The following is a 24,657-nucleotide window of genomic DNA, read 5'->3' as shown; positions in this document are numbered from 1 at the left end:
ATGAGATGAAAGTGAGGCAAACTGGTCATAAAAGTATTTCTTATACAATGGCATGCCGGTCATTAGATGCACTGGAATGCCTGAGGGGAAAATACGAGAATGGTAAACTGCAGGATATGATGGAAAATAAATTCCTTGCAGGTGAACTCCTTGATAAAATTGGTGCATTTTATCTGGCTATTGACGTAACCATTGACTATGAGGAGTATTTTTTGTGCAGGAAGGAATTGATCCAAAAATATGGTAAGTCGATATTACTTTATGTCTTCCGCTGCCTGGTACGACACATTAAGTGATATATGAACGTTGTTTACCAGTCTTTAAGAAATGATATTTTTGATATATTTTGCATAATTTCTGTATATATTTCCTACTTGCTTGTTCGTACAATGTTTTCCCTTGATTCCACATTTCACTGTACTTTTAAGTGATGATACTTCTTGTTCTAAACCAAATTTAGCGGTTCTTGTATTCATTGCCTCGTCAATGGCTTTCCTTGATATTTAGGGCTATCCTGTAGGGATGCTGAGCAGCAACGAGATACAGATAGAACTACATCGACGGAACCACAGAAGTCCAGAAGACAGAACAAGGCAAGGGATTTCCTGAAGGCTTTTCAAACTGAGGGTGATAAAGTGACTGAGAGCCAGATAAATATGCTTGATCAGCTTTTGAAAGAAAAGGAGGAGAAGAGACGGAGGGAACGTCAACAATCATTAGAGGAGTCTGAACAAGGTATACCAGAATTATGCTCAAAGCAGAATGTGTCGCAAGGCTTTAATGGCTTTACTAGAATATTGATTATTCTGTACATGTAAACGTTACACACAAAGGCATACATACACATGATACATGTAAAATGCAGACACACTCACAGACAGATTAGATGGATGGATGGATTGACACTTACCACAGACCGACCGACTTACCTGTAAGTAACTTGCCAGCACAATCGGTTTCAACGCTTAGCTTCAAATGACTGCATGCATTCAGTGCCGCAGGAAACATATCATATCTGCTTACCTCGATAGCCTCTTTACATTTCTGTTGTGACATACTTGTCAATATCACCATCAGAATATCAACACAAACGAATTGTTTGATTGTTTATAGAATATTTCCTTGACATAGATTCTACAAGGAAGTCTACGCAACAAAGACCTTCAGATGGCTCTGAATCCACACAGATGACAGATCTGGATCTACTGACAGATGAAGAGATAGAACAGAAGAATGAAGAACTCGAGGCCAAAGTCAACGAACTCATGATAAGTAGTGGGATAGGAAGGTCAAGGTGTAGAGAAAAGGGACAAGGACGAGACATTGGAAAAGCTTTGGCGATGGAGGGGGCCAGTGCGGAGGAACGTAAATTAAGCCCACTTCTTAGTGAGTTTCTACACGTGAAGTCGCAGACACAAGACCTTGAGACCAACAATCCTGAACTGGTGATAAAAACTGAGAAGTTATCGGCGTATGCAGATCACATCGTTAGTGATGCTGAAATCCCTGAAGAAACAAAGGAAGTGTACCTGGATATGAGACGAGTTGAGAAAGGTTAGTTTACGTTATTTTTATAAGAACTTTTACTTATTGGCACTTGATATACACATACGTCCTCATATTAAAATTTTTACTGACCTTGCTATAACAACCCCTTCCTCCAAACAGAGTGAAAACACTGATATGATTGGCAATCAAATCGATATTGATCAGGGTTTATTTATCAAAGTGTACCAGAAATGTCTCTGTGTTTATCAATCACTTTGCAAACTAAAGATTACGCAGTCTATACTAACACTGGGGCATCATTACGAGTCGGAGGGAAAAGGCGCTCTCAACTCAAAAGTGGAGAGTACATACCCCTAGCGCTAAATGTCAAAGAACCTCAAAACTGTGTGTAATATAATATTAACATTTTTGACTAACAAAGATTATTATTACCATTTAAAAGCCCTTTGGCCAGTAGCTTTTGAACTAAGTAATTTGTTAACATTTCCATGTTTAAATTGCTCATTTGCATATAAGTCATTCTACCGACTTTAATTTGAACAAAACTGGATTCCAATGCTGATACCAATGTTATTAAGCAAATGTATTAAGTCACAAAGAAAGTAATTTCTGAGTTGAAATTTTCAATAATTTTTGGTGAAATTTTAGCTTATTTGCACATTAATAATGTCATCAGCTTTGTTTAACAAACTTCAATCTGCATCAGAATAGACAGCTTTCCATAAAATTTCCAAGTCCTAGAGCAAGTAGTTTCTAAGTTTTAAATTTTACATTTTGACCAAACGTTACCCCTATTATTCTCATTTGCATGATTATCCTGTGGTCAACTTGGCTTGAACAAACAAACATCTGCAACCCAGCAGGACTATTTTGCAAAATTCTAAAGGCCTAGAATCAGTAGTATTGACGATGAAAATATTTATCATTTCTGCATTGATTTTGCAATTTTGGAGTGATGATATTAAAATCTTAGAAATTCCAACATACATTTAGACATCTTATTGCAAGATGATCGCCTCCGTTTTAAAGACCAGATGTGAACTGAATGTGCTCACGTATTTTACAACAGGTTCATTAATAATAGTACGCTTCACTGCACAATCACATATCTGTTATATCATTATATGTGACAGGTTTTATGAACTTTCACACAATACTCTCAGAGTTAAAACACTAATTATAAAACTTTATTTAATATGCAAATGAGCTGTTTATTAACTTGACACAGCTCAATGCTTCATGGGACAATCAGATATCTATCAGATCAACATATGTTGCACGTTTCATCAAATTTAATGCTGTAATTTTTTAGTAAGATCACTAATTACAAATTCATTAAATATGCAAATGAAACCTTAATTAACTTGACGGCTCAATATTTCATAGCACAAATAGATATATATAAGATCAATATCTGAAGTAGGTTTCACCAAATTTGATGCCATAATTTTAGAGTTATATACCTTTTAAAAAAGTTCATTAAATATATAAATGAACCCTTAATTAACTTCACACTACCAAATGCTTTACAACACAGTCAGATATCTGTCAGATCAGTATCTGCAGCAGATTTCATCACATTTGATGCAGTTATTTCAGAGTTATATGATTAATTATAAAACTTCATAAGATATGAAAATGAGCTATTTATTAACTTGACACTGCCCAATGCTTCTAAGTACAATTAGAATTATATCAGATCAATATTTGTTGCATGTATCATCAATTTGGTGCAGGAATTTCAGAGTTATGTCATTAATTACAAAAGTTCATTAAATATGCAAATGAGCAGATAATTGACATGACACTCAGAGTATCATCATAATGTTCTGAGATTGTCATCTGTGAAATGTTTCATGAAATTTTGCAGTATTTCTTGATGTAAGCTGTGATATCGCAGCGGTACTTGTGGCGTGTGTCGAACGCGCTCGGTTTGGGGTCATCGCCACAGTCCCGCTGCGAGCCAACGCATAGGCTTCGTTGGCAGTTTACTAGGAGACCGACCGGTATCGTAGATTTAGCTCGCAAAATAATAAAATAGATAAAGCATGCAATAAATAAAATTATACTACTGTATCACCGACTATCTGAGACTCATCTTCTACTCCTGCTAACGAGCCCGACCGTGACAATATGTATTTTCGACCGTTTTTCGATGAGTCGTCGATGGTTCCTGCTTTAATTTGAACTTTTGACCTCCAACGTATTCAGTGCGTTGAACGCGCCATCGAGCAAACATCGTAGAAGCCGTCGACGGCTCACGGGAAATGGTCGAAAATACGTGTTCTTATCTTCAAGAAAGTTAGCAGGCGTACAGAATGAGTCTCAGATAGTCAATGATAAAGATGATACAAGTTTATTTATTCAAAGGCTAATATAGTTCGTAATTTTGCGAGCTAAATCTACGATACCGGTCGGTGTCGTCGTAAACTGCCAACGAAGCCTATGCGTTGGCTCGCAGCGGGACTGTGGCGATGACCTGAAAAGCGCGTTCGATACACGCCACAAGTACCGCTGCGATATCACAGCTATCTTGATGTATGTTGACATTGTCGTTACTGTCTCAATAGGAAACCAGTACATGAAAAAAACTTCATTAATATGCAAGCCACACTAACCAAAATCTAATCAGTTCTTGCAAGTAGCATATGGTACCTGTCTACCAAATCTGATTTCAGGTGTTTTTTGAGTTATCGTGTAAACAGTCAGACAGATACACACACACACACCACACACACACACCACACACACACACACACATCGCTGTGACATTAGCTTACATGTGTGAACACGTGAGCTAAAAATAATAGAAGGAAGGATGGACAGATTGACATACATGCATACATGCATGTATGCATACATACATACATACATACATACACATATGTATGCATGCATGCATGCATGCATGCACACACGCAAGCATAGATAGATAGATAGATAGATAGATAGATAGATACATACATACATACATACATACATACATACATACATACATACATACATGTAACCCCGGTTACGATTGTAAGTCATGTGATTTGATCTGCTGCCTGTTGTTTGAGTGTGATGACACATGTGTGGAATTTCATTGATAGCGTCTTCGCCCACAATGCATTGCAATGCTCTACTGATTTTCACTGCGTGAAGACAGTACTTTGGTGTGGATGTACGTTTAGGAATTATTATCCGTTTTACTGCCAAGAAAAAATTCCAAGACAACGTGGTTGGTCTTTTACATGACTGTGATTACAGGTATGTGTATTTGAACGCTTTGGTATTGAAAACAATGAACTTTTAAAAGTCTCAAAGTGTGAGACACACCCCTCCAAGTTAAAACGTGGAAGGACCATGTGTTTTCCCAATTGACAGGAAAAGTTTCTAAGTTGTTATTCTGTAGTTAGTTTGATTCTAGTAGTACTTTATGATAGTAGTGAAGTTTTATTTAACATGTTGAAATTGGGTTTCTGATTTTGAAGGAAATTTTCTGTGATTCTTAGTTCTTTGTTTCATGGGATTTTTGTACAGTGTATTTGCTATCATGTTGACTTAGTCTCATCTTGAATGAGATAGTGTAAACAGAAGGAAACGCTTACATAATTGCCATTGGTCTTTTACATGACTGTGCTTTACAGAGGAGATTCAGTTAATGAATTACCGGTAGACTGCGTGTGTTCCTGTGTGTTCCTATTGTGTGGCCTGAGTGAAGAGCCAAGGAGTGCCTGGAAGTGTTCGTGTCAATCATCAACTCGATTATTGCTGCCAGGGTTGGAATATCAAATCCCCAGGGAGGATCGTCTGGAAGGACTCTGTGTGTGTAATGTAGTTTCCTATTGGATGGACTGTCATTGTCATAGCAACAGGACGGACATTGACCTACCGTACAACTCATGGGACAGCCATTGTACGACCATATAAACATTAGCTAAGTGAATGAACCCTAGACAACAGCCATTTTAGAATTAATTGGAACTTTATTATTGTGGATGAACTTTAGATTTTGCGCCTGGAAATTATTTCCCAGTAATACTGCTATTAGTTTTAATCATTGTAAACCAGTGTTTTATTTTTTATTATTATCATTAGTAGTAGAGATTTAAGTTGTAGTGAAATAAACCTTAATATAAACTGCAACGCAAATTGTACGATAATCATTCTTTCCTGGTTTGTTTATTGTGTGATATGAACCTTGGTCGGGTTTAATTATCTGGCTAAATTTAATTGTCAGTTTAATTACCCGGTTACAAAATTGGGGGCTCGTCCGGGAGGGTTATTGGATTGAATGAGTTATTTATCGTACAGTTAATGTTGCAGTAGTGTTTTTAACAGTTAAGAGTATAGATTACAAAAGACCAACCCCGTTGATATCAGTATTGCATTGCATTGTTTGTTTTGTTTTGTTGTTGACGAAAAATGGATGAGCTTGAGAGAAAAGCAGTTGAAGTATATGATAAGAATGGTATTGATCTTAGACATGGATTAGTTTTCTGGGTTTCCCATGCAACTATTAATGATGTGAGTGATCTATTGCAGTTTATTACCAGAGAATATAAAGATGCCGACTTGACAGAAATATTAAGATGTGAAGGGGGAATAGGTGTGCTTTGCCACTCAGCCACAAAGAGGGAATGGGCTGATTCTTGGCACATGAAAAGAGTGGAGCCGACACTAGTGTTGGGATGTTCGCTCCTGTTGCCTCGTTATTTTAAAACGCTAAGGTTCCCCCATTCGGTCAAAGTCAGAGAGGAGGCTTCCCTGCATATGGCCAGCAGCGATGGAGCATCTTACCGCTGGATGAGGGAGGGACCGGAACCTATAAAGGAGGATTTGGGTGATTGGCGGACGGCAATCAAGACTCCACCACCGTTGACCCCAGCACAATTGGCTGGATTTGACGGCTACGATGATGTACAGGACAGAGAACCAGCAGAATATGTTTCATTGCCTACCCCTCCCAGGAATAGTACGCCTTACCAGCCGAGAGAAAGACCCCCAAGCAGATCACCACCACAACGCCAAGCTGGTCCTGATGCTGCTTGGATGAAATTGATGGAGAAACTTGTGACTAACCTGCAACCAAGGACTAATGAGTCTGGGTGGTATCGTAAACTGAGAGTTTTCTCCGGTAGGCTGCCAGTACCAGTAAATGAAGACGACTATGAAAGTTGGGCAGAGCAAGCAGAACAAATGATCAAAGAGTGGAATGTATCAGACGCAGAAAAGAAGAAGCGTATTGCTGAAAGCTTAGCCGGACCTGCTATGAACACTATTAGGTCATTGACCCCAGCACCCAATTTGACAGTACGTGATTACCTTGATGCCCTTGAGGGTTCGTATGGCACAAGACTTACCCCTGCCGAGTCTTTGAAGGCATTTCAGTCGTGTTATCAGAAATCAGAGTGGTCACATTCTCAGTATTTGCAGGAATTACAGACTCTGTTGCGACGAGCAATACGACAAGGCAGTGTCAAAGAGTATGAGGCCGATTACCTTCGCCTGAAACAGTTCACCGATGGAGTGTTGTACAATGAAAGCCACTTGTCATCGCTGCAACTTGACACGAAGCTCAACCAACCGCCAGGTTACATCGAGTTAATGCAGATGGTAAGGAAGGAGGAAGCACGTCAAGAAGAGAAAGCTAAGAAAAGAGCCAATGAGGGGACAACGCCAAGTGCCAGTACGAATTACACCGCTATCTGTGATAGTTTTGAAGCAACCGCAACATCGGCACCAGTGGTAAAGAAATCATTGGATAAGTCGGATATACAGCAAGTAGTTCAGCAGGTAATGGATCAGATGATGAAAGGAAACGAAAACCAGTCACCCACACAGCCAGCCTCGAGTAACACCTGGTCGACGCCAACTAGTCAGCAACGACCACGTCAGCAAAATCGCAGGAAGAGAGAGCAGAACCAGTCCCAAGTATCGACACCAGCCTCCACCCCAACACCAGAAACATCGACATCAGCAACGGAGTCGTTGAGTTCTAACCCAGCGGGATCTGATATGTTCAAGAAATTGAACTTTTGCTTTAATTGTGGTTTGGACGGACATACAGAGAAGAAATGTTTCAGAAAGGATAATCCAGACCTACAGCTGGTCAAGCAGAAGTTCGCACGAGCATTTTTTGAGTCGAAGGGAAACTACCGGGGACACCCACAGTAGAGGGGCCCGTGGATGTCCAAGAAGAGTGTAGCCCCAGTAATATACACGAAGAAAGGAAAGACAAAATTGACAACATTGCACAAGTTAACGAACATTCCGTAGCCAGTAAACCACTACCCGAAGGGCTGGTAGGCGATAGTATGACTACAGAAGTGTTCGTCGATGGAATCAGTTGCCAGTGTTTACTTGACAGTGGTTCCCAAGTCACCCTCATTTCGCGCTCGTTTTATGACCGACACCTGTCTCACTGCCGTCTCAAGCCAATTGAAGACTTGGTAGTACGTGGTGCAGGTGATCAAGTGGTTCCGTATTATGGGTATATCACAGTATCTATTCGGTTCCCTAAGGAAGTAGCTGGAGTGGAGGAGACTTGTGAAACACTTGCTTTAGTTACCCCAGACCGTGACCAAAGTGGAGACGTACCAGTGATTTGCGGTACCAACACTAGTATATTTCGTAATATGGCCCATAGATGTAAAGAAATAGCGGGAAAGCATTACTTGAAGAAATTACCGATGGCAGCCCTCTTCACCGAAGCATACAAGAGGATAGATGCTTTCGACAAGTGTGGCCATGATGGACGGATCAGCCCTGTTAGGCTAGCAGGGAGGAGACCCGTTACTATACCAAGTGGAAAGACAATGCCATTGACATGTATAGGAAGAGGAATAATTGGATTGCCAGAAACTACCGTGTTGGTGGAAACTCCATCCCATCACCACACCCCAGGAGGATTGATAATAAAGAGCAGTGTCACCACCCTCCTGCCAGGGAGTACCCAACGAGTGAAAGTCATTGTGCATAATGATACAAGACATAACATAACCATCATGCCAAGACGTGTTGTTGCGGACTTAGTCTTGCCAGAATGGGTGCGGCCCATACAACCCAGTGAACTTATGCCTGAACCAGAACAAAAGGGCTCTGAGGGGAATACTGAGTGCGGCAGTTACCAAACGAAAGTGACAGCACAGGACAGTGCTGACAAGACGGAAAATGAAGCGGACTTCATTGTTGACTTTGGTGACTCCCCGCTTAGTTATGAGGACAAGGTCAGAATCAATGAGAAGCTAAAGCAACGACGGCATGTGTTTTCGCAACACGATTGGGATGTAGGACATACGTCGGCCATTGAACATCGCATTCCCTTGAGCGACCCGACCCCTTTTCGAGAGAGGTCACGGAGAATTGCACCGGCGGACTTCTATGATACAAAGCGCCACATCCAGGAATTGTTAGATGCCGGTATAATAAAGGAGTCGAAGAGCCCATATGCTTCGCCTATTGTGCTTGTGAGAAAAAAATCGGGGGCGATACGTATGTGCGTTGACTATCGAACTCTAAACACGAGGACAATACCCGATCAGTATACGGTACCTAAGATACAGGAAGCACTCGATTGCCTAAACGGGTGTACATGGTTTCATGTGCTGGATTTGAAGTCGGGTTATTATCAGATACCCATGGCGGAGGAAGACAAGGAGAAGACAGCTTTTATATGTCCCCTTGGTTTCTACCAGTTTGAACGGATGCCCCAGGGAATCACAGGAGCACCAGCCACTTTTCAGAGACTGATGGAGAAATGTATGAGTGATATGCACCTGATTGAACTATTGATATACTTAGATGATTTGATCATATTTGGCCGATCAGTTGACGAAGCAGAAGACAGGCTAATGAAAGCGCTGGACCGATTAGCTGAGTATGGTTTGAAATTATCACCTGAGAAATGTCAGCTTTTCCGGAGGACAGTCACCTATGTTGGACATAAAGTTGATGAAAATGGCGTGAGCCCTGACCCCAGCAAGATAGAAGCTTTGAAGAATTGGCCCACCCCAAAGAATATTAAAGAGCTAAAGACATTTCTTGGATTTACAGGATACTATCGACGCTTTGTTGAGAATTATGCCCAAATTGTCAAGCCAATGAACGACCTGACTGCTGGGTATATCCCCCGAAGTTGAGAAAGAGGCTAGGGAAGTACAAGGACAATGATGGCGTACCATTCAGAAGTGCTACAGAACATTCGGCGACAGATGGACGCTAGAGTGTAAAAAAGCCATGGACAAGATCATCGAACAACTGACAAATGCTCCAGTGTTAGCATTTGCGGACCTATCCCAACCATTTATACTGCATACAGATGCCAGTCTGGATGGCCTGGGTGGAGTACTGTACCAAGAACATGATGGCCTGCTTAAACCAATCGCCTTTGCCAGCCGAGGACTGACAAAAAGTGAAAAGAGATATCCAGTGCATAAGTTAGAGTTCCTCGCCTTGAAGTGGTGTGTCACAAGCAAGTTTCACGACTACCTGTATGGGACGAAGTTCAAAGTTGTTACTGACAACAACCCGCTGACTTACGTCCTTACCACAGCAAAGTTAGATGCTACGGGACACAGGTGGTTAGCTGCCCTGGCAGCGTATGATTTCACACTACAGTATAGAAGTGGCCGAGCAAACATCGACGCTGATGCACTGTCTCGCCGACCAAATGCAGACATGCCAGATGACCAAGAAACACTAGATATGGAAGAAAAGATAAGACGACTGAGAGAACGCATATTAGGAGTTGATAAACAATCAGATGAAATTATGACCAGAGAAGTGATAGGTGCCATTACCATGAGCCATGGTATCACAAGACCCACTACAGCCAAGGTATGTCAGCATAGTGTTCTGTCTTGCACTTGTACCACCGAAGTTGACAATAACCAGCACCACAGTAAGATTGAATCACCCGCACTTGCTGAAACAGTGGCCATCTCAGCAGCTGCATTGCCGAAACCGTATTACCAGCTACAATACTATGGTGAAAATCCCCCTGGAACCCCTGTCTCCATGGTAGCAAAAGAGAAGGATTGGTTTGCCTTGCAAAGAAATGATGAAGTGTTGAATGAAGTGATAGGCTACATTGAAGACGAAAAGAAGAAAGTAGACTTGAAATCACTTCCTGATGAAGTCAAGATATTGCTCAGACAAAGAAACAGGCTGTTTCTATGGCATAGAGTATTATTCCGCAAGACTAGAGATAACCATGGAAGGGAGACTAATCAGCTGGTATTACCGACCAAGTATAGGGCACAAGCCATGGAAGCCTTGCATGATGACATGGGTCACATGGGAGTCGACCGAACTTTCGATCTCCTCAGAGCAAGATTCTACTGGCCCAGGATGAGAGCAGATGTGGAAAGAAAGTGCCAGACTTGTAGTAGGTGCGTACAGAGAAAACAGTTGCCACGCCGCGCTGCTCCGATGATAAACATCTTCTCCAGCTGCCCAATGGAATTAGTCTGCATCGATTTTCTGACCATAGAACAAGACCGAAGTAACACACAGAATGTACTAGTGGTAACTGATCATTATACTAGATATGCTCAGGCGTACCCGACTAAAGATCAAGAAGCAAAGACGGTGGCGAAAGTTCTGTGGGAGAAGTTATTTGTGCATTATGGACTACCTGCCCGTGTCCATAGCGACCAGGACGCAGCTTCGAGAACAGACTCATAAGAGAATTACTGAAAGTGGCCGGCATACGCAAGTCTCGAACTACCCCATATCACCCCCAAGGGGATCCGCAGCCTGAGAGATTTAACCGTACGCTGCTGAACATGCTAGGAACGTTAAACACCAAGGAAAAGCAGCACTGGAGTCAGCATATCATTTTCTGGTGCATGCGTACAATTGTACCAGGAATGATGCCACTCAGTTCTCACCGTATTACCTCATGTTTGGAAGAGAAGCCAGACTACCCATTGATCTCTGTTTTGGTGTTAGCCCAGATGAATACACCAAACACGATTACCTACAGTAGGTCGACGACTTGAGAAGTAGACTGAAAGGAGCCTATGAATTAGCTGAGAATGAAGCGAAGAAGAAAGCACTCGCCAACTAGAGACGCTATGACAGCAAGGTGGTTGTGGGAGATGGAGTACTCACACGCAATGTTGGGTTGATAGGCAAACACAGACTGGCCGATCGTTGGAAACTTGATGTGCATGTTGTTGAGAAGAGACTGGCGTATGTGGTAAAGCCGGAAACTGGAGATTGGGTAGCACGGACACTTCATAGGAGTATGCTACTTCCTATTGGCTATTTGTCCGCCTCAGGACCAGAAGAGGTTGAAATTGAAGAAAGAAGACCAGTTACCAGACAGTCCGCCAGACAACAGACTGATAAGAAAGAGGACACAGACACTGATTCAGATATGGAGAATTGTTTGCCAACCCGCCAATCCCCAAAGCATCACCCATAGTAACCGACGACCATGATATCAGCACTATAGAAACTGCAGCCGACCCTATTGATACAACAGATGTGCCTGATGAAAGAGAAACACGCCAGAATGAAGTGGAAATTATGCCACAACCACCCCAAGAAGGACGACCAAAACGACAGAATGCTGGAAGACCTGCTGATAAATTGACCTATGACCGAATGGGGGTACAAGCAAATTGTAAATTGCTAAGCCTGTTAAGTCCTACCACTCATGTAATACCTATACCAGGTACTGAGATGTTTCTTGTTTGCAAAGACGTGAAGTATGATTAGAGTGACTGACTGTTAAAAACAATAACAGTGGGTTACATTGACAATGACCTTTGCCTTTTTAAGTTTTAATGTTTTAACTTGAGTTGCATTATATCAATTACCAAAGTAACTTACACCCGGAGTGTGTAAGCATCTGAGGGGAATGTGTAACCCCGGTTACGATTGTAAGTCATGTGATTAGGTCTGCTGCATGTTGTTTGAGTGTGATGACACATGTGTGGAATTTCATTGATAGCGTCTTCGCCCACAATGCATTGCAATGCTCTACTGATTTTCACTGCTGAAGACAGTACTTTGGTGTGGATGTACGTTTAGGAATTATTATCCGTTTTACTACCAAGAAAAATTCCAAGACAACGTGGTTGGTCTTTTACATGACTGTGCTTTACAGGTATGTGTATTTGAACCCTTTGGTATTGAAAACAATGAACTTTTAAAAGTCTCAAAGTGTGAGACACACCCCTCAAGTTAAAACGTGGAAGGACCATGTGTTTTCCCAATTGACAGGAAAAGTTTCTAAGTTGTTATTCTGTAGTTAGTTTGATTCTAGTAGTACTTTATGATAGTAGTGAAGTTTTATTTAACATGTTGAAATTTGGGTTTCTGATTTTGAAGGAGATTTTCTGTGATTCTTAGTTCTTTGTTTCATGGGATTTTTGTACAGTGTATTTGCTATCATGTTGACTTAGTCTCATCTTGAATGAGATAGTGTAAACAGAAGGAAACGCTTACATAATTGCCATTGGTCTTTTACATGACTGTGCTTTACAGAGGAGATTCAGTTAATGAATTACCGGTAGACTGCGTGTGTTCCTGTGTGTTCCTATTGTGTGGCCCGAGTGAAGAGCCAAGGAGTGCCTGGAATTCTTCGAGTCAATCATCAACTCGAGTATTGCTACCAGGGTTGGAATAACAAATCCCCAGGGAGGAGCGGCTGGAAGGACTCTGTGTGTGTAACGTAGTTTCCTATTGGATAGACTGTCATCGTCATAGCAACCGGACGGACATTGACCTACAACTCAGGGAGAAGCCATTGTACAGCCATATGAACAATAGCTAAGTGAATGAACCCTAGACAACAGCCATTTTAGAATTATCTGGAACTTTATTATGGTGGATGAACTTTAGATTTTGCGCCTGGAAATTATTTTCCAGTTATACTGCTATTAGTTTTAATCATTGTAGACCAGTGTTTTTATTCTTTTTATTATTTATCGTTAGTAGTAGAGATTTTAGTTGTAGTGAAATAAACCTTAATATAAACTGCAACGCAAATTGTACGATAATCATTCTTTCCTGGTTTGTTTATTGTGTGATATGAACCTTGGTCGGGTTTAATTATCTGGCTAAATTTAATTGTCAGTTTAATTACCCGGTTACATACATACATACATACATACATACATACATACATACACACATACATGCATGAATGCATGCATGCATACATGCATGCAGCATACACAGATAGATAGATAGATAGATAGATAGATAGATAGATAGATAGATAGATAGATAGATAGATAGATAGATAGATAGATAGATAGGTAGATAGATAGACAGATAGATAGATAGATAGATAGATAGATAGATAGATAGACAGATAGATAGATAGATAGATAGATAGATAGATGGATGGATGGATGGATGGATGGATGAATAGATAGATAGATAGATAGATAGATAGATGGATGGATGGATGGATAGATGGATGGATAGATAGATAGATAGATGGAAAAAAGCTACATATATACATACATACATACATACATATATACATATACACATACATACTAGTCTCGCATGCCAGACCTCGAACCTGCATGCGACGCGAGCGGCGAAGCCGCGAGCAGCGAGTAACCGCAGGTTACGAGGTCTGGCAAGAACCAATGCTTAGGAATGTGATGACGTCAAAGTGGGCTGTCTTTCCTATGCTAATAAGTAGAACTTTGGACCACCGCGTACCTGCGTACAGACGGCCATAACACATTTTCAGTGTACTTGTCCACTACGTTTCACATATCTGCGCCGAAAAAACACTCAAGCAAAAATCAACGGCGAGAATTTATTTGTGAGGCCATTTACCACCAGCTCATCGGCAGTTGAATGGGGCCAAAATCTGAGCTTCGTTTGAACGGAGCAAAATGAAAAAGCAAACTCCATTATCCATAGAGGATGTCGACGATCAACAAAATGCAACCGTAACGGCGTAAGCATTGAAGCAATGCCGGAGCAATCTTAACATTAGAGATTGGCCATATCTTGTCGGCAAATTCACGGAAACGTCGTCTCCTTCCAGATAATCTGTCATGGCTAACTCGTTCTTCGGTTTCAGGCTGTCCATCACCACTTTCTTCAACGGCATAGATCATTTTTGCAGATTTTTTTCATCATGGTTTAATACTGGGGATAGCGTAACCGTGATTTCATGAAGCCGTACTGTCTGAGGTCAACGTAAGGCAGTTTACTTCGAATGAAACATTTCTGGATGAATGACACAATCATTCAGTCAAATTCAAAAGGCTATTTTTAGACGCTCCACCTACATTCATGAATAAACAACAGATGTACTCTTTCATCCAGCCGATTTTCGAAGCATTCTATTGGACAGTATATATAGCACGTCGGTTCTAGCCAGACCTCGTAACCTGCGGTTACTCGCTGCTCGTGGCTTCGCTGCTCGAGCCGCACGCAGTTTTCGAGGTCTGGCATGCGAGACTACATACATACATACTGTACATACATACATACATACATACATACATACATACATACATATATACATACGTACATACATACATACATACATACATACCGGTACATACATACATACATACATACATACATACATACATACATACATACATACATACATACATACATACATACATACATACATACATACATACATACATACAGGCATGGGGTCGGGGTAGGGGTGTCTTGGTCTCAGCAAAGGTTTCTTGTTTCTGTTGTTCAATTTATTGTAATACTTTTGACTATGATAGAGCCAATAAAGCTCTCTACTACCAACCTTGGGTGTCTTAGTCTTATCTTTGCACTGGTTTTGTAAAGGTTTCTTTTTTTCATTCAGTGGGTCATGTATTTGTGTTGTGATAATCGTATGCTAAGTTTTATTACTATGCTGCATTTATTGTCGGATGCTTTTTATTTTCATTGCCAAATGTGCCAAAGTAAGCAAGGGTAAGTTACTAATCTGTGAACGCTGTTGCCAGATTATCTCTGGATTAACTTTCACAAAGTCAACAACGAATTCACCAGCAAGTGTGTAGCTGTTAACTCTTTGCTGATGCATACATTGTTGACTTTGTTAAAGTTAATCCTGTGATAATCTGGTTATAGCATCCACAGATTAGTAACTTACCCCTGCTTGCCTTGGAGCATTAGGCAATCAAACGCATAGATAATAGACAAAACACAGTTAAAAAACTTTGTGTAACACTGTCAATCAAAGAACAAATACATGAAATAGTGAAGGAGAAAAAGATCAGACCAAGACACCAAAGGTTCCTAATATAAACCTTTATTGACAATACATATCATTGTCAAACGTATTAAAATAAATTGCATTTTATTATGCTACCATGCGCCATTCTGATTGGATGAGAGCTCATCCTAGCGATGCTAAAAACTGTTTTCACAGTGCTAAAACTGGCCCCTAAACCAGCATAGAGAAATTATGCGGAAAATCGCCGAGTCAGTGCATTTGAACTGAACCTATCTAAACTTAATCCAAAACAGTCCACTTTGTTTCAAAGACTGAAGTCCGAATTTGGATACACGAAATCCAGTTTTGTAACTCACATCTTGGTGAAGATAAGTTGGGGTCAATGATGAAAGAAATCTCGGAAGCAGCCAATTTGAGTATGATGTACATAAATCAGTGCATTAGGGTAACAGCCTGCACTTTGCTTAATTCAGCGGGAGTCGAGATGCTATAAATAATGTATTTCACCACTAATTATATTGAAAAAAGTACGTATTCGTTCATATATAGGTTGACACTTCCTCAGACTAAAGGTATGTCAGATATTCTTCCCTAAAGTACCTGGGCTGTAACAAACCAGGTGTTCTAAAGATGTAGCCCAAGCACTGGGAACCCAGCAATCTGGTTGTTGTTGTTGTTGTTGTTGTTGTTTGTATTGTTGTTTATTTTTATATTGGTCATGTTATTGTTATTGTTGACCAATACCATTCAAACGTAATGTAGATGTCATGCGAAACACCATAAGGACACTATCATTATTTGACCCAATGCAACAATTCTTTTACCGGTTCCACGATGCAGTGCGCACCAGGGTATACAAAGCGTATGTTACGCATATAACTCTTCAGCCATGGGGTATGGGTGGGATATTTTACTTAGAGAACACTATGGTAAACACTGACCTTTATTTTTGTCGCCAATGGAAATCAAATACCAGAGGCATTTTATTGGCAATGCATATTTGTATTATTTTTGTAGAACTATCCATTGTACAACACAAAATCAGTATGTATTTGTTGTTTTGAGTGTGTATACGATGGTATTTGACACAACCACAGCAATGCATTGTGGGATAACGAGGAAAAGGTCTATAGGCTTAGCTGTATTTTAGTGTTAGCCCTAACCTTGAGGATGTTAAAAAGACAATAATTTTGTTGCGATGTGAATGACTTGTGGTTTTTCTTCTTCTGAAAGAATGTTGAAATGGTCAGTATTTGTTCTGTTAATATCACCTGTACATTTCATATTTGTATTACTTTGGACAGTTTGTAAACTCTACACCCCAAGTCATCAGTAGCATTGCAACTAGTGACAGATTTTGCCGGTTCATAAAATAAATTAATAACATTCCCTCACTGCCTCTATAGCTTAGCAAAAAAATACCGTCAAGGACACTATGTGCTCACATTCGGTTTGAATTGGTCCATTCGAGAAATATTTAAACCAGGAAAAACAAGAATGACAAAAGCAAATAAGGTCTCCAACTTAGGTACTGGAGGTCATCTTTAGGAACATGCATATCAACTTCTATAGCAATGGGAGAAGCAGATCCTAAATACATAAGCAAATGTCAACAACAAAAAACAGAGAAGGCTTGATAAAAAGAAAAGGTGGGAGTGGGCAAAAAATGCACAAGGGATCTGGTAAAAAAGTAATGCTACATCAGTGATCTTCTAAACCCTACCCCCTCCTGCATATCAAATGTTCCACCCCTTGGTATTACATAAGACCAAATGACAGGAAGTACATTTACAACCTTGGAGATTTTTTAATTAATGCCATGAGTGTTATCATTCTAATGTAAACAGCACTTATTAAGTTAGTTACAGATAGTGAAATGCCTTCCACTGTGGATGGTGATTACAACATCTGGAATTATCCTGGATCCAAATTTCTCATCAGTTTTTGTATGTCTTACATAGAAAAGTTGCAAAAATTGGTCCAAAATGAAAAAAATCACCTCAGCTTTGTTTTCTGGATCAAAATTTTCCTACAAATTGGTATCAAATGTGACAAAATTATGTTCACAGCCTTCAAAATTGTCTCACAACATATCCTGGGTTAGTATAGGTCATTTAAGGTCACAAACTGAGAAAAGTACCTAAAATATACAAATTTTGGGGTTTCCCAACACTTTGAGCAGAAAATTTATCTAATAACATCTTTCGGGACTTTATACCAAATTACAAAGCTATCAAACAAGGGACTTTATACCAAATTACAAAGCTATCAAACAAGTAATGTTGAGATAAAGTTTTCTTGACCAAATATGACAATATTGTCTTAAAAATACAATTTTTTATATTTCAGGACAATTTCCACATATCTAACTATTGTCATCTCTGTACATCTGTGTACGAAATATGAAAGCTGTCTGTCCAGGGGTTTTAAAAAGGAAACACTGTCTAAGATTTTTTGACCAAAAATGACAAAATTGCACAAAAATAGTAATTTTCCCAATTTTGTCATAATTTCAACAAATTAGAAGAGTAACACCCTTGCAAAGATCCAACCCAAATTTGAGAGCGATTGGGCTGGCGGTTTCAGAGAAGAAGAATTTTTACTGAAAATGAGAAAAATCACAAAAAAATTCAGCAAAAATACAAAATTAAGGATATCTTCACAATATTCATAAAACTGTATAAGGTTAAGCTAAGGTACTTGCACACAAATTTTCAAAGCAATCAAAACAGCAGTTCTAGAGTTATTAATTCTTGACCATTTTCACATTTTGTAAGCTCATTTGCATAATTTCAATGCAGACTTCATTTGTACAAAATCCCATCTATAGCCCAGGATGCATCCACACACCAAATACCAAGCTGAAACGTGCAGCGGTTTGCGTGTTTTTGATGTTGACGGACATACTGTACATACATACATACATACATACATACATACACACATACATACAGACGCCATCGACTTCAGCCTATACGATAAACTCACATTGGTAAAACCAAATGTGAGCTAAAAATCTGAGGCACAATAATTTTTTTCCTTTGGCCTAATCATCATTGAGCAACTGCTGGTCTTAAGCTTTGAATTCCTGTGAAATAATCCTGCCAAACTACGATTTCATCTTGTGCACTGCATTGTTTCTAGGCAGAGTTTGCGTGCTGAGTACAGTACTACCAATGGTGGCAATGCAATTGTACAAGAGAGTGTAACACAGGGCATTCTGAAAACACAATACATCTGACTATTCTCCTGAAATTCAAAGGTGTATCATGGAAAGGTGTATAATAATGTTACCTACAAAATGCTGGGATTCATGTCCTCATACATCTTGATGCTATGCAATACCACAGAAATAAATTCTGGTATTTTATGTAACCTTGTATTACTGTCAGTTGGAGGTCAACTTCTGTGTTTCAAGGTCATGATGTGTAGCTAATACTGGCCAGTCATGTCATTTCTGTTGCATTGAAAAGGTATGTATAATAAAGAAATACATGTAAAATGACAATTGTGTCATTTGGTTTTGGGTCCTAAATTGAAGACAATCTTCGTTTTGCTCTGAAAATTGAAAATCATGCACCCAGTAATGAAGTTTGGCATCTCTTGCATCAAAACTCTACTATCAGGGACTTAGTGAACATTTAACACACCGGTAACACGGTTTTTCTCCAAGTTTGTACCATGGTAATCTCACAACTGTGATTTTAGAATGTAACTAAGTGGGAGTTCATGTGTGACAATGGGAAATTGCTGGACGCTGTTAGGAATTTTGAAGTTACGAGGTTGGCACCAAACCTTTTACAAGTTAGGGATTACATATATACCTGTAGAATTATCTGCGCAAAACACACTTGTAATTTCTCATTGCCTAATGCCATTGGCATAGTCTGTACCTGTACCCTAATAGTGAATGGACTTTTTATAAGAGTTGATTAAACATGCTATGTACTCAGAAGACACTATGATATAACATTATTGAAAGTCATTTGGCATTTTTCACTTCAGCTAATTACTGATTTAGATATTCAATGAACTTTCCTCATTTGGGATGTATATCTGAATAGACTTGATCAAGTTGACAAAACTTATATCCTGAAACAAAGGAGCATTTTCAGTTCATATCTAGTTGTAAAGGGCCTATGAAGAGAAGCAAGCATTTTATTTCCTTTTGGCTTTAAAAGAAATGAAAGACATTTCATTTGCTCATCTTTATAAAATGTTGCAATGAAGAACACCCAGTGATGGTATACCACGTACAAGATTTCACAGTGTTTTCTATACTTCAATTGTGGATTGTATCACAATCAGGGGCAATAGTGAATGCATATATGAAGTGAACTGGTCAAAACAGAGTGAAACATTGTGTGTGCTTCATTGCTATTTTATCATAATAGTATGTTGAAATTCTGGCACGGAATGTCAAAGGAATATCTTGCCGAGAACTCCGTTGTGTGCTACTGTGCTATATCATGAAAAGACCTGGCTTCTTTTTCACATCTCAACCAATCAGATCGCTGCATTTGGTACATCAATATACTGGTATGAAATACCTGACTTACCTTCAGTTTGTTGTTAGCCTTGAACAGAAATGTCTTCTTGTGATATACCGATAGATGAATACAAGCATATTGTAAATATCCAGGATAATCCATGCACCGTACAAATTCTAGAGGTGTGATACAATCCACAATTGAAGTATAGAAAACACTGTGAAATCTCTGAAATATCAGGACTGAAACAGAAAACAAATGACATTTTATCATGACATTATGTACCAATACACAATGACAATATACCCGGTATACAAACAATGACAATAATCCATCACAATTAAACTTTGTCAAATTTCCAAAATAAACAGCAACGTATTAGATGGATGCAGATTTTTAGCAGCATCTCATAGCTACACCGCTGACATCTTGTCATTTTTAAAAGAAAAGCATTTGATTTCAAAGACACTTCACGTAAACATTGCGTATATGACAGCTAGTTCATGACACAAACAGTTTGAAGTATTTCAGTTCTCTTTTCTACTTTGTGTAAACTGGACATTGTACATTTTCTAGAGTACATAGCTTATACACGAAAAGAATTTGTTGTTTCTTAAGCACTGAGAAATTGTAGCTCTGGAGCACTCTGTAAATTTTGGTATTTTTTCAGCTTTCATTTTTCAACCTACCTGTACAGCTGTTAAGACCAGTTGACAAGAGGAGCATAATAAAGGTTAACACACACTTTAAATCAAAACAAAGTTGAAAAATAAATTACAAGATAGCGTACGGTAGTTCTCTTTTTGGAGGATGTGATGGCCCTGAAAAGGGCCGTTTGGTTTGTGTGTACAATATGTACACAATATTTAATTTCAGGTTCACTTGAACCCAAAGACATCTTTGTCAGGCTGCCCCCACCAGGAAGGAGGTTTTCTGTAGAATAGGTGACAGCTTTTGTTGCCTTGTTCACATCTTGATCAACTGTGACATTTTCAGTGTCATCAAATGTATAACACTAATTGCTGTACCATGGTGATTGGACTTAGCATTTGGCAGATCCCTACTCTGTCAGTCACCCTGGTTGATTTCACTGTTGTTCCTTTGGTTGAAAATGCTGTCGTCACAAATAATCTGTATGAAATAAAAGTATAATGTAGTTTAGCTTTTCTGGAAAGAGTTATATTGTGATTTTATGGATATGGTGATGACCTAACAGTGGAACATCAGAATTGAGAAACACAACACACATGAAAGGTACTGAACAACTCGAAAAATTCAAAAACCCAATTAGGTATGCACACATAGATAAGCCAAATTATGAGGAGGAGAAGAAAAAAAGAGAGTTGTCATTGAAAATATCAGTGTAATGACCAAGACTGCTGTCGAAATTTGGAATGCTTCGTGCAAATATTTTCATTGTTCAATACAGCATAGAATGTAAGACAAATCATGTTTCCTCCTGCTGAATACACCAATATAGTTTTATGCATGTAACGAAAAACACGTTTCTAAATCAAAAATAATAAACACAGAACACAATTGAGGAAAACTGAATAAAACTCAAAAAAACTAATGAAGTCAACACTGATAAACATGAAAATTTGCCAACTCATCTCATGCATAAAGTACTTGTATTAAAGCCCCAGTGCTGCTAACTTTTGATGATAATTTCACCATTTTTATTTTGAATGTGAACCATAATTCCTTGTTCTTCTCCCCAAAGAATGTTGATATACACAGTATCCAGCTTGTCAACTCAGCCCCTAAGGTTGTAAACTGCATTGTTATTGTTGAAAACTGACTTCTGGTCTGGACTAGAATTCAAATGTACCGGTAAACAAAAACCATGCATTTTACACATATAGACGCTAAGTTGACAAGCTAAATAGTGGGTGTTTCAACATTCTTTGGGGAGTAGAATAAGAAGTTGCAATTGATTTATAAAATAAAAATAATGAAAAACCATCAAAAGTTAGCAGCACTGGGGCTTTAAGTAACATAGGCAAAACAGAGTTACCACGCAACACATTTGAAATATTCATTGGATGTGAGAGTGTGTTTGAAGCAGAAAGATAGAAACGCATGGAAGACAAATACAGTTAATATCAGGCACAGATAGATACATACATGTACCAGTATATTGAAGTGCCATAGTTTGAGTTAGGAAATTTAGGTCACAGAGAGAGCCAGATATCACAGCATATCAATATGCATTACTGAAGACACAGTGAGTAGTCTGATATGTAAGATCAAGATATCTATGTCATGAAATATGTTTGGTTAATTTTTACACCATTACAAAGGCAGAACAAAGTAGAAACTGGGTGGCATAAGATGGATTGCAACAAAATGTTCCGTTTAAAATGTGTTAATGTAACACAGCTGACAGCCAGTTTTATGATGTTTAGAAAACATAAACTTCAGATGCTTTTACAGCAAAAATACAAAGAGTTTTTAAAATTTAATATACTAAAAATATATAAAAATATTACGTTAATATAAATAAACATCTCCATATAATACCTCCAAAATTAATACAGTATGAAGAAAACATTTGAGCAAAGGAAAACATTGTTATGGATAAAGAGAAAATAAATAATTGTATTTTAGAATAACAGCAATATCATAAATATTGAGTGACAGCACACACAGACTTTGGAGTGTGTCTCTGTCAGTCCTGGTGAACAGTTACAGAGTCGTAAAATAAACCAAAAATATAATAAACAATTGCAAACATAACCAGGCAAGTGAGTGAATCAGTGTAGGTGATGAAAAATTGATACAAGATTGAGAATATTTGAAAAAAGAGAATGTTAAATAATAAATTTAAATTTAAATTCTCATTATGGCCAAAGCCAGACAATAAAAAACAAAGTCATTGGTACTTTATTGAAATGAATATATTGGCAATGTTTAGAAAAGTGCAACAAAACTATTCAAGGATTAAGGTAATTTGAACATGTAAATGAGAATATTGAACAAATTTAAATTTAATGTGGCCTTTATAATCAACAAATGTAAAAATGTTTATGATGGGAAATTAAGAATAATCAGCATAAAAAAGTAAAAAATGTAGAAAATGGGTCTCTTTGTAAAAAACATCATCTGCAGTTAGAAAATGAAAACAAAATTGTAATTAATGAATTGCTGACGCTTTTAACACATTGATATGTAAACATGAATCCAAGGATGGATGGTGTATTGTGAAAATAAAAAAGAAACGACGGAGATTAATGTGTGAAATAAAAATAAATTTCCATATGGCCAACCTATAATATATGGAAACAAATAGATTTACATTCAAAGTATACATTTTACTCATAACTTTAAAATGTAAGATTATTGAAACAATGAAAAAGAAAATGATATGAAAACTTGAATTTTCCAAGCAGAGTGAAATTAACGTACAAATTACACATGTTATTAAAATAAGTAAAGTTTGACAAATTTTGATGAAAATTAGCAAAGAAAAAAAAAAACTACGGCGTTGACAGTACAATAAACAAATCAGCAATGGTTTGTATTTCAATACAGAAAGATTTTGGGAAAAAAGTAGGGACAGAGAAATTAGTCTGTGAGAAGTTGGAAAAATAAAAATAAAATATATCATCTGGGGCAAAATTTTGGACAAAAATTAAAAAATAAATATTGGTAACTTTATCTTAATCAAAATGCAAGCAAACAGATTCACAGTTTTTATGTATCAGTAACTGGCATCAAAACACAACCAAATAATTTACAACCTAGCGACTCTCTCTGTAAAACATTAGCTAATCACTGCAATACAGTAACTTACTTTATGGACTGAAAATCACATTTCCATCAATAAAATGCAAATATGTTGCCATGGAAACATGAGAATTACATACACATGTATCTTTGATTGAATTATAAAAACACAGAAAAATTTACAACCTGGCAACTCTTGGGGTAAAACGTACTAATTACTGCAATGACTTACCTTAAGGAATAAAAATCACATTTCAATCAATAAAATGCAAATATGTTACCATGGAAACATGTGAGTTACATCAACATGTACGTGTGATTGACATCAAAACACAACAAAACAATTTACAACCTGGCAACTCTACTGGTATCTGTAAAACATGAGCTAATCAGCAATACAATGACTTACCTTATGGACTGAAAATCACATTTCCATCGATAAAATGCAAATATGTTGCCATGGAAACGTGCGAGTTACATTAACATGTAAGGAAGTTGTTCCTTTAAATGTTCTATGTGTTTGTGTAAACAAAGAAAGTTTGCATTCAGTCAAAATTTGTGAAATCAGAAAATGTTTGACTTCATAGAAATTGTAGTTTGCAATTTGACCTTTGACCTTTTTTTTTGTTCGAAGGCTATGCGGTCAAGGGGAGTGTCCTTGAAGTGTTTGGGTCTGGATCAATGCCAGGACAATTGATTGGGCCAGAGGAATATACATCAAGACAACGGTCAATGGGTTATATGTGA

General features: G+C 38.4%; 2 protein-coding genes across 2 annotated transcripts in view; one reads left to right on the top strand and one right to left on the bottom strand.

Annotated features, from left to right (window-relative positions):
- LOC139127300 (nicastrin-like) overlaps positions 1 to 24,657 on the bottom strand; it is a 222,620-nt gene that overhangs the window by 144,648 nt on the left and 53,315 nt on the right. The window lies entirely within an intron of this gene.
- Positions 657 to 24,657, top strand: LOC139127242 (uncharacterized). The gene is made up of 3 exons (XM_070693153.1): positions 657 to 735; positions 1,114 to 1,554; positions 24,545 to 24,657. The coding sequence occupies exons 1-3, from the start codon at positions 657 to 659 to the stop codon at positions 24,655 to 24,657; spliced, it is 633 nt and encodes a 210-aa protein (XP_070549254.1).

Source organism: Ptychodera flava, unplaced genomic scaffold (genome assembly GCF_041260155.1).
Source record: "Ptychodera flava strain L36383 unplaced genomic scaffold, AS_Pfla_20210202 Scaffold_30__1_contigs__length_3116999_pilon, whole genome shotgun sequence".
Lineage (NCBI taxonomy): Eukaryota > Metazoa > Hemichordata > Enteropneusta > Ptychoderidae > Ptychodera > Ptychodera flava.
The sequence above is the reverse complement of the archived record's forward strand: the minus strand, read 5'-3'. Positions and strand labels throughout refer to the sequence as shown.

Excerpts from the sequence above, each read along its gene's own strand:
- LOC139127242 (XM_070693153.1), top strand. The coding sequence starts at position 657 with ATGCTTGATCAGCTTTTGAAAGAAAAGGAGGAGAAGAGACGGAGGGAA. Across the intron at positions 736-1,113 it reads ATTAGAGGAGTCTGAACAAG|AATATTTCCTTGACATAGAT; the intron begins GTATACCAGAAT and ends GATTGTTTATAG. Across the intron at positions 1,555-24,544 it reads TATGAGACGAGTTGAGAAAG|GCTATGCGGTCAAGGGGAGT; the intron begins GTTAGTTTACGT and ends TTTTGTTCGAAG.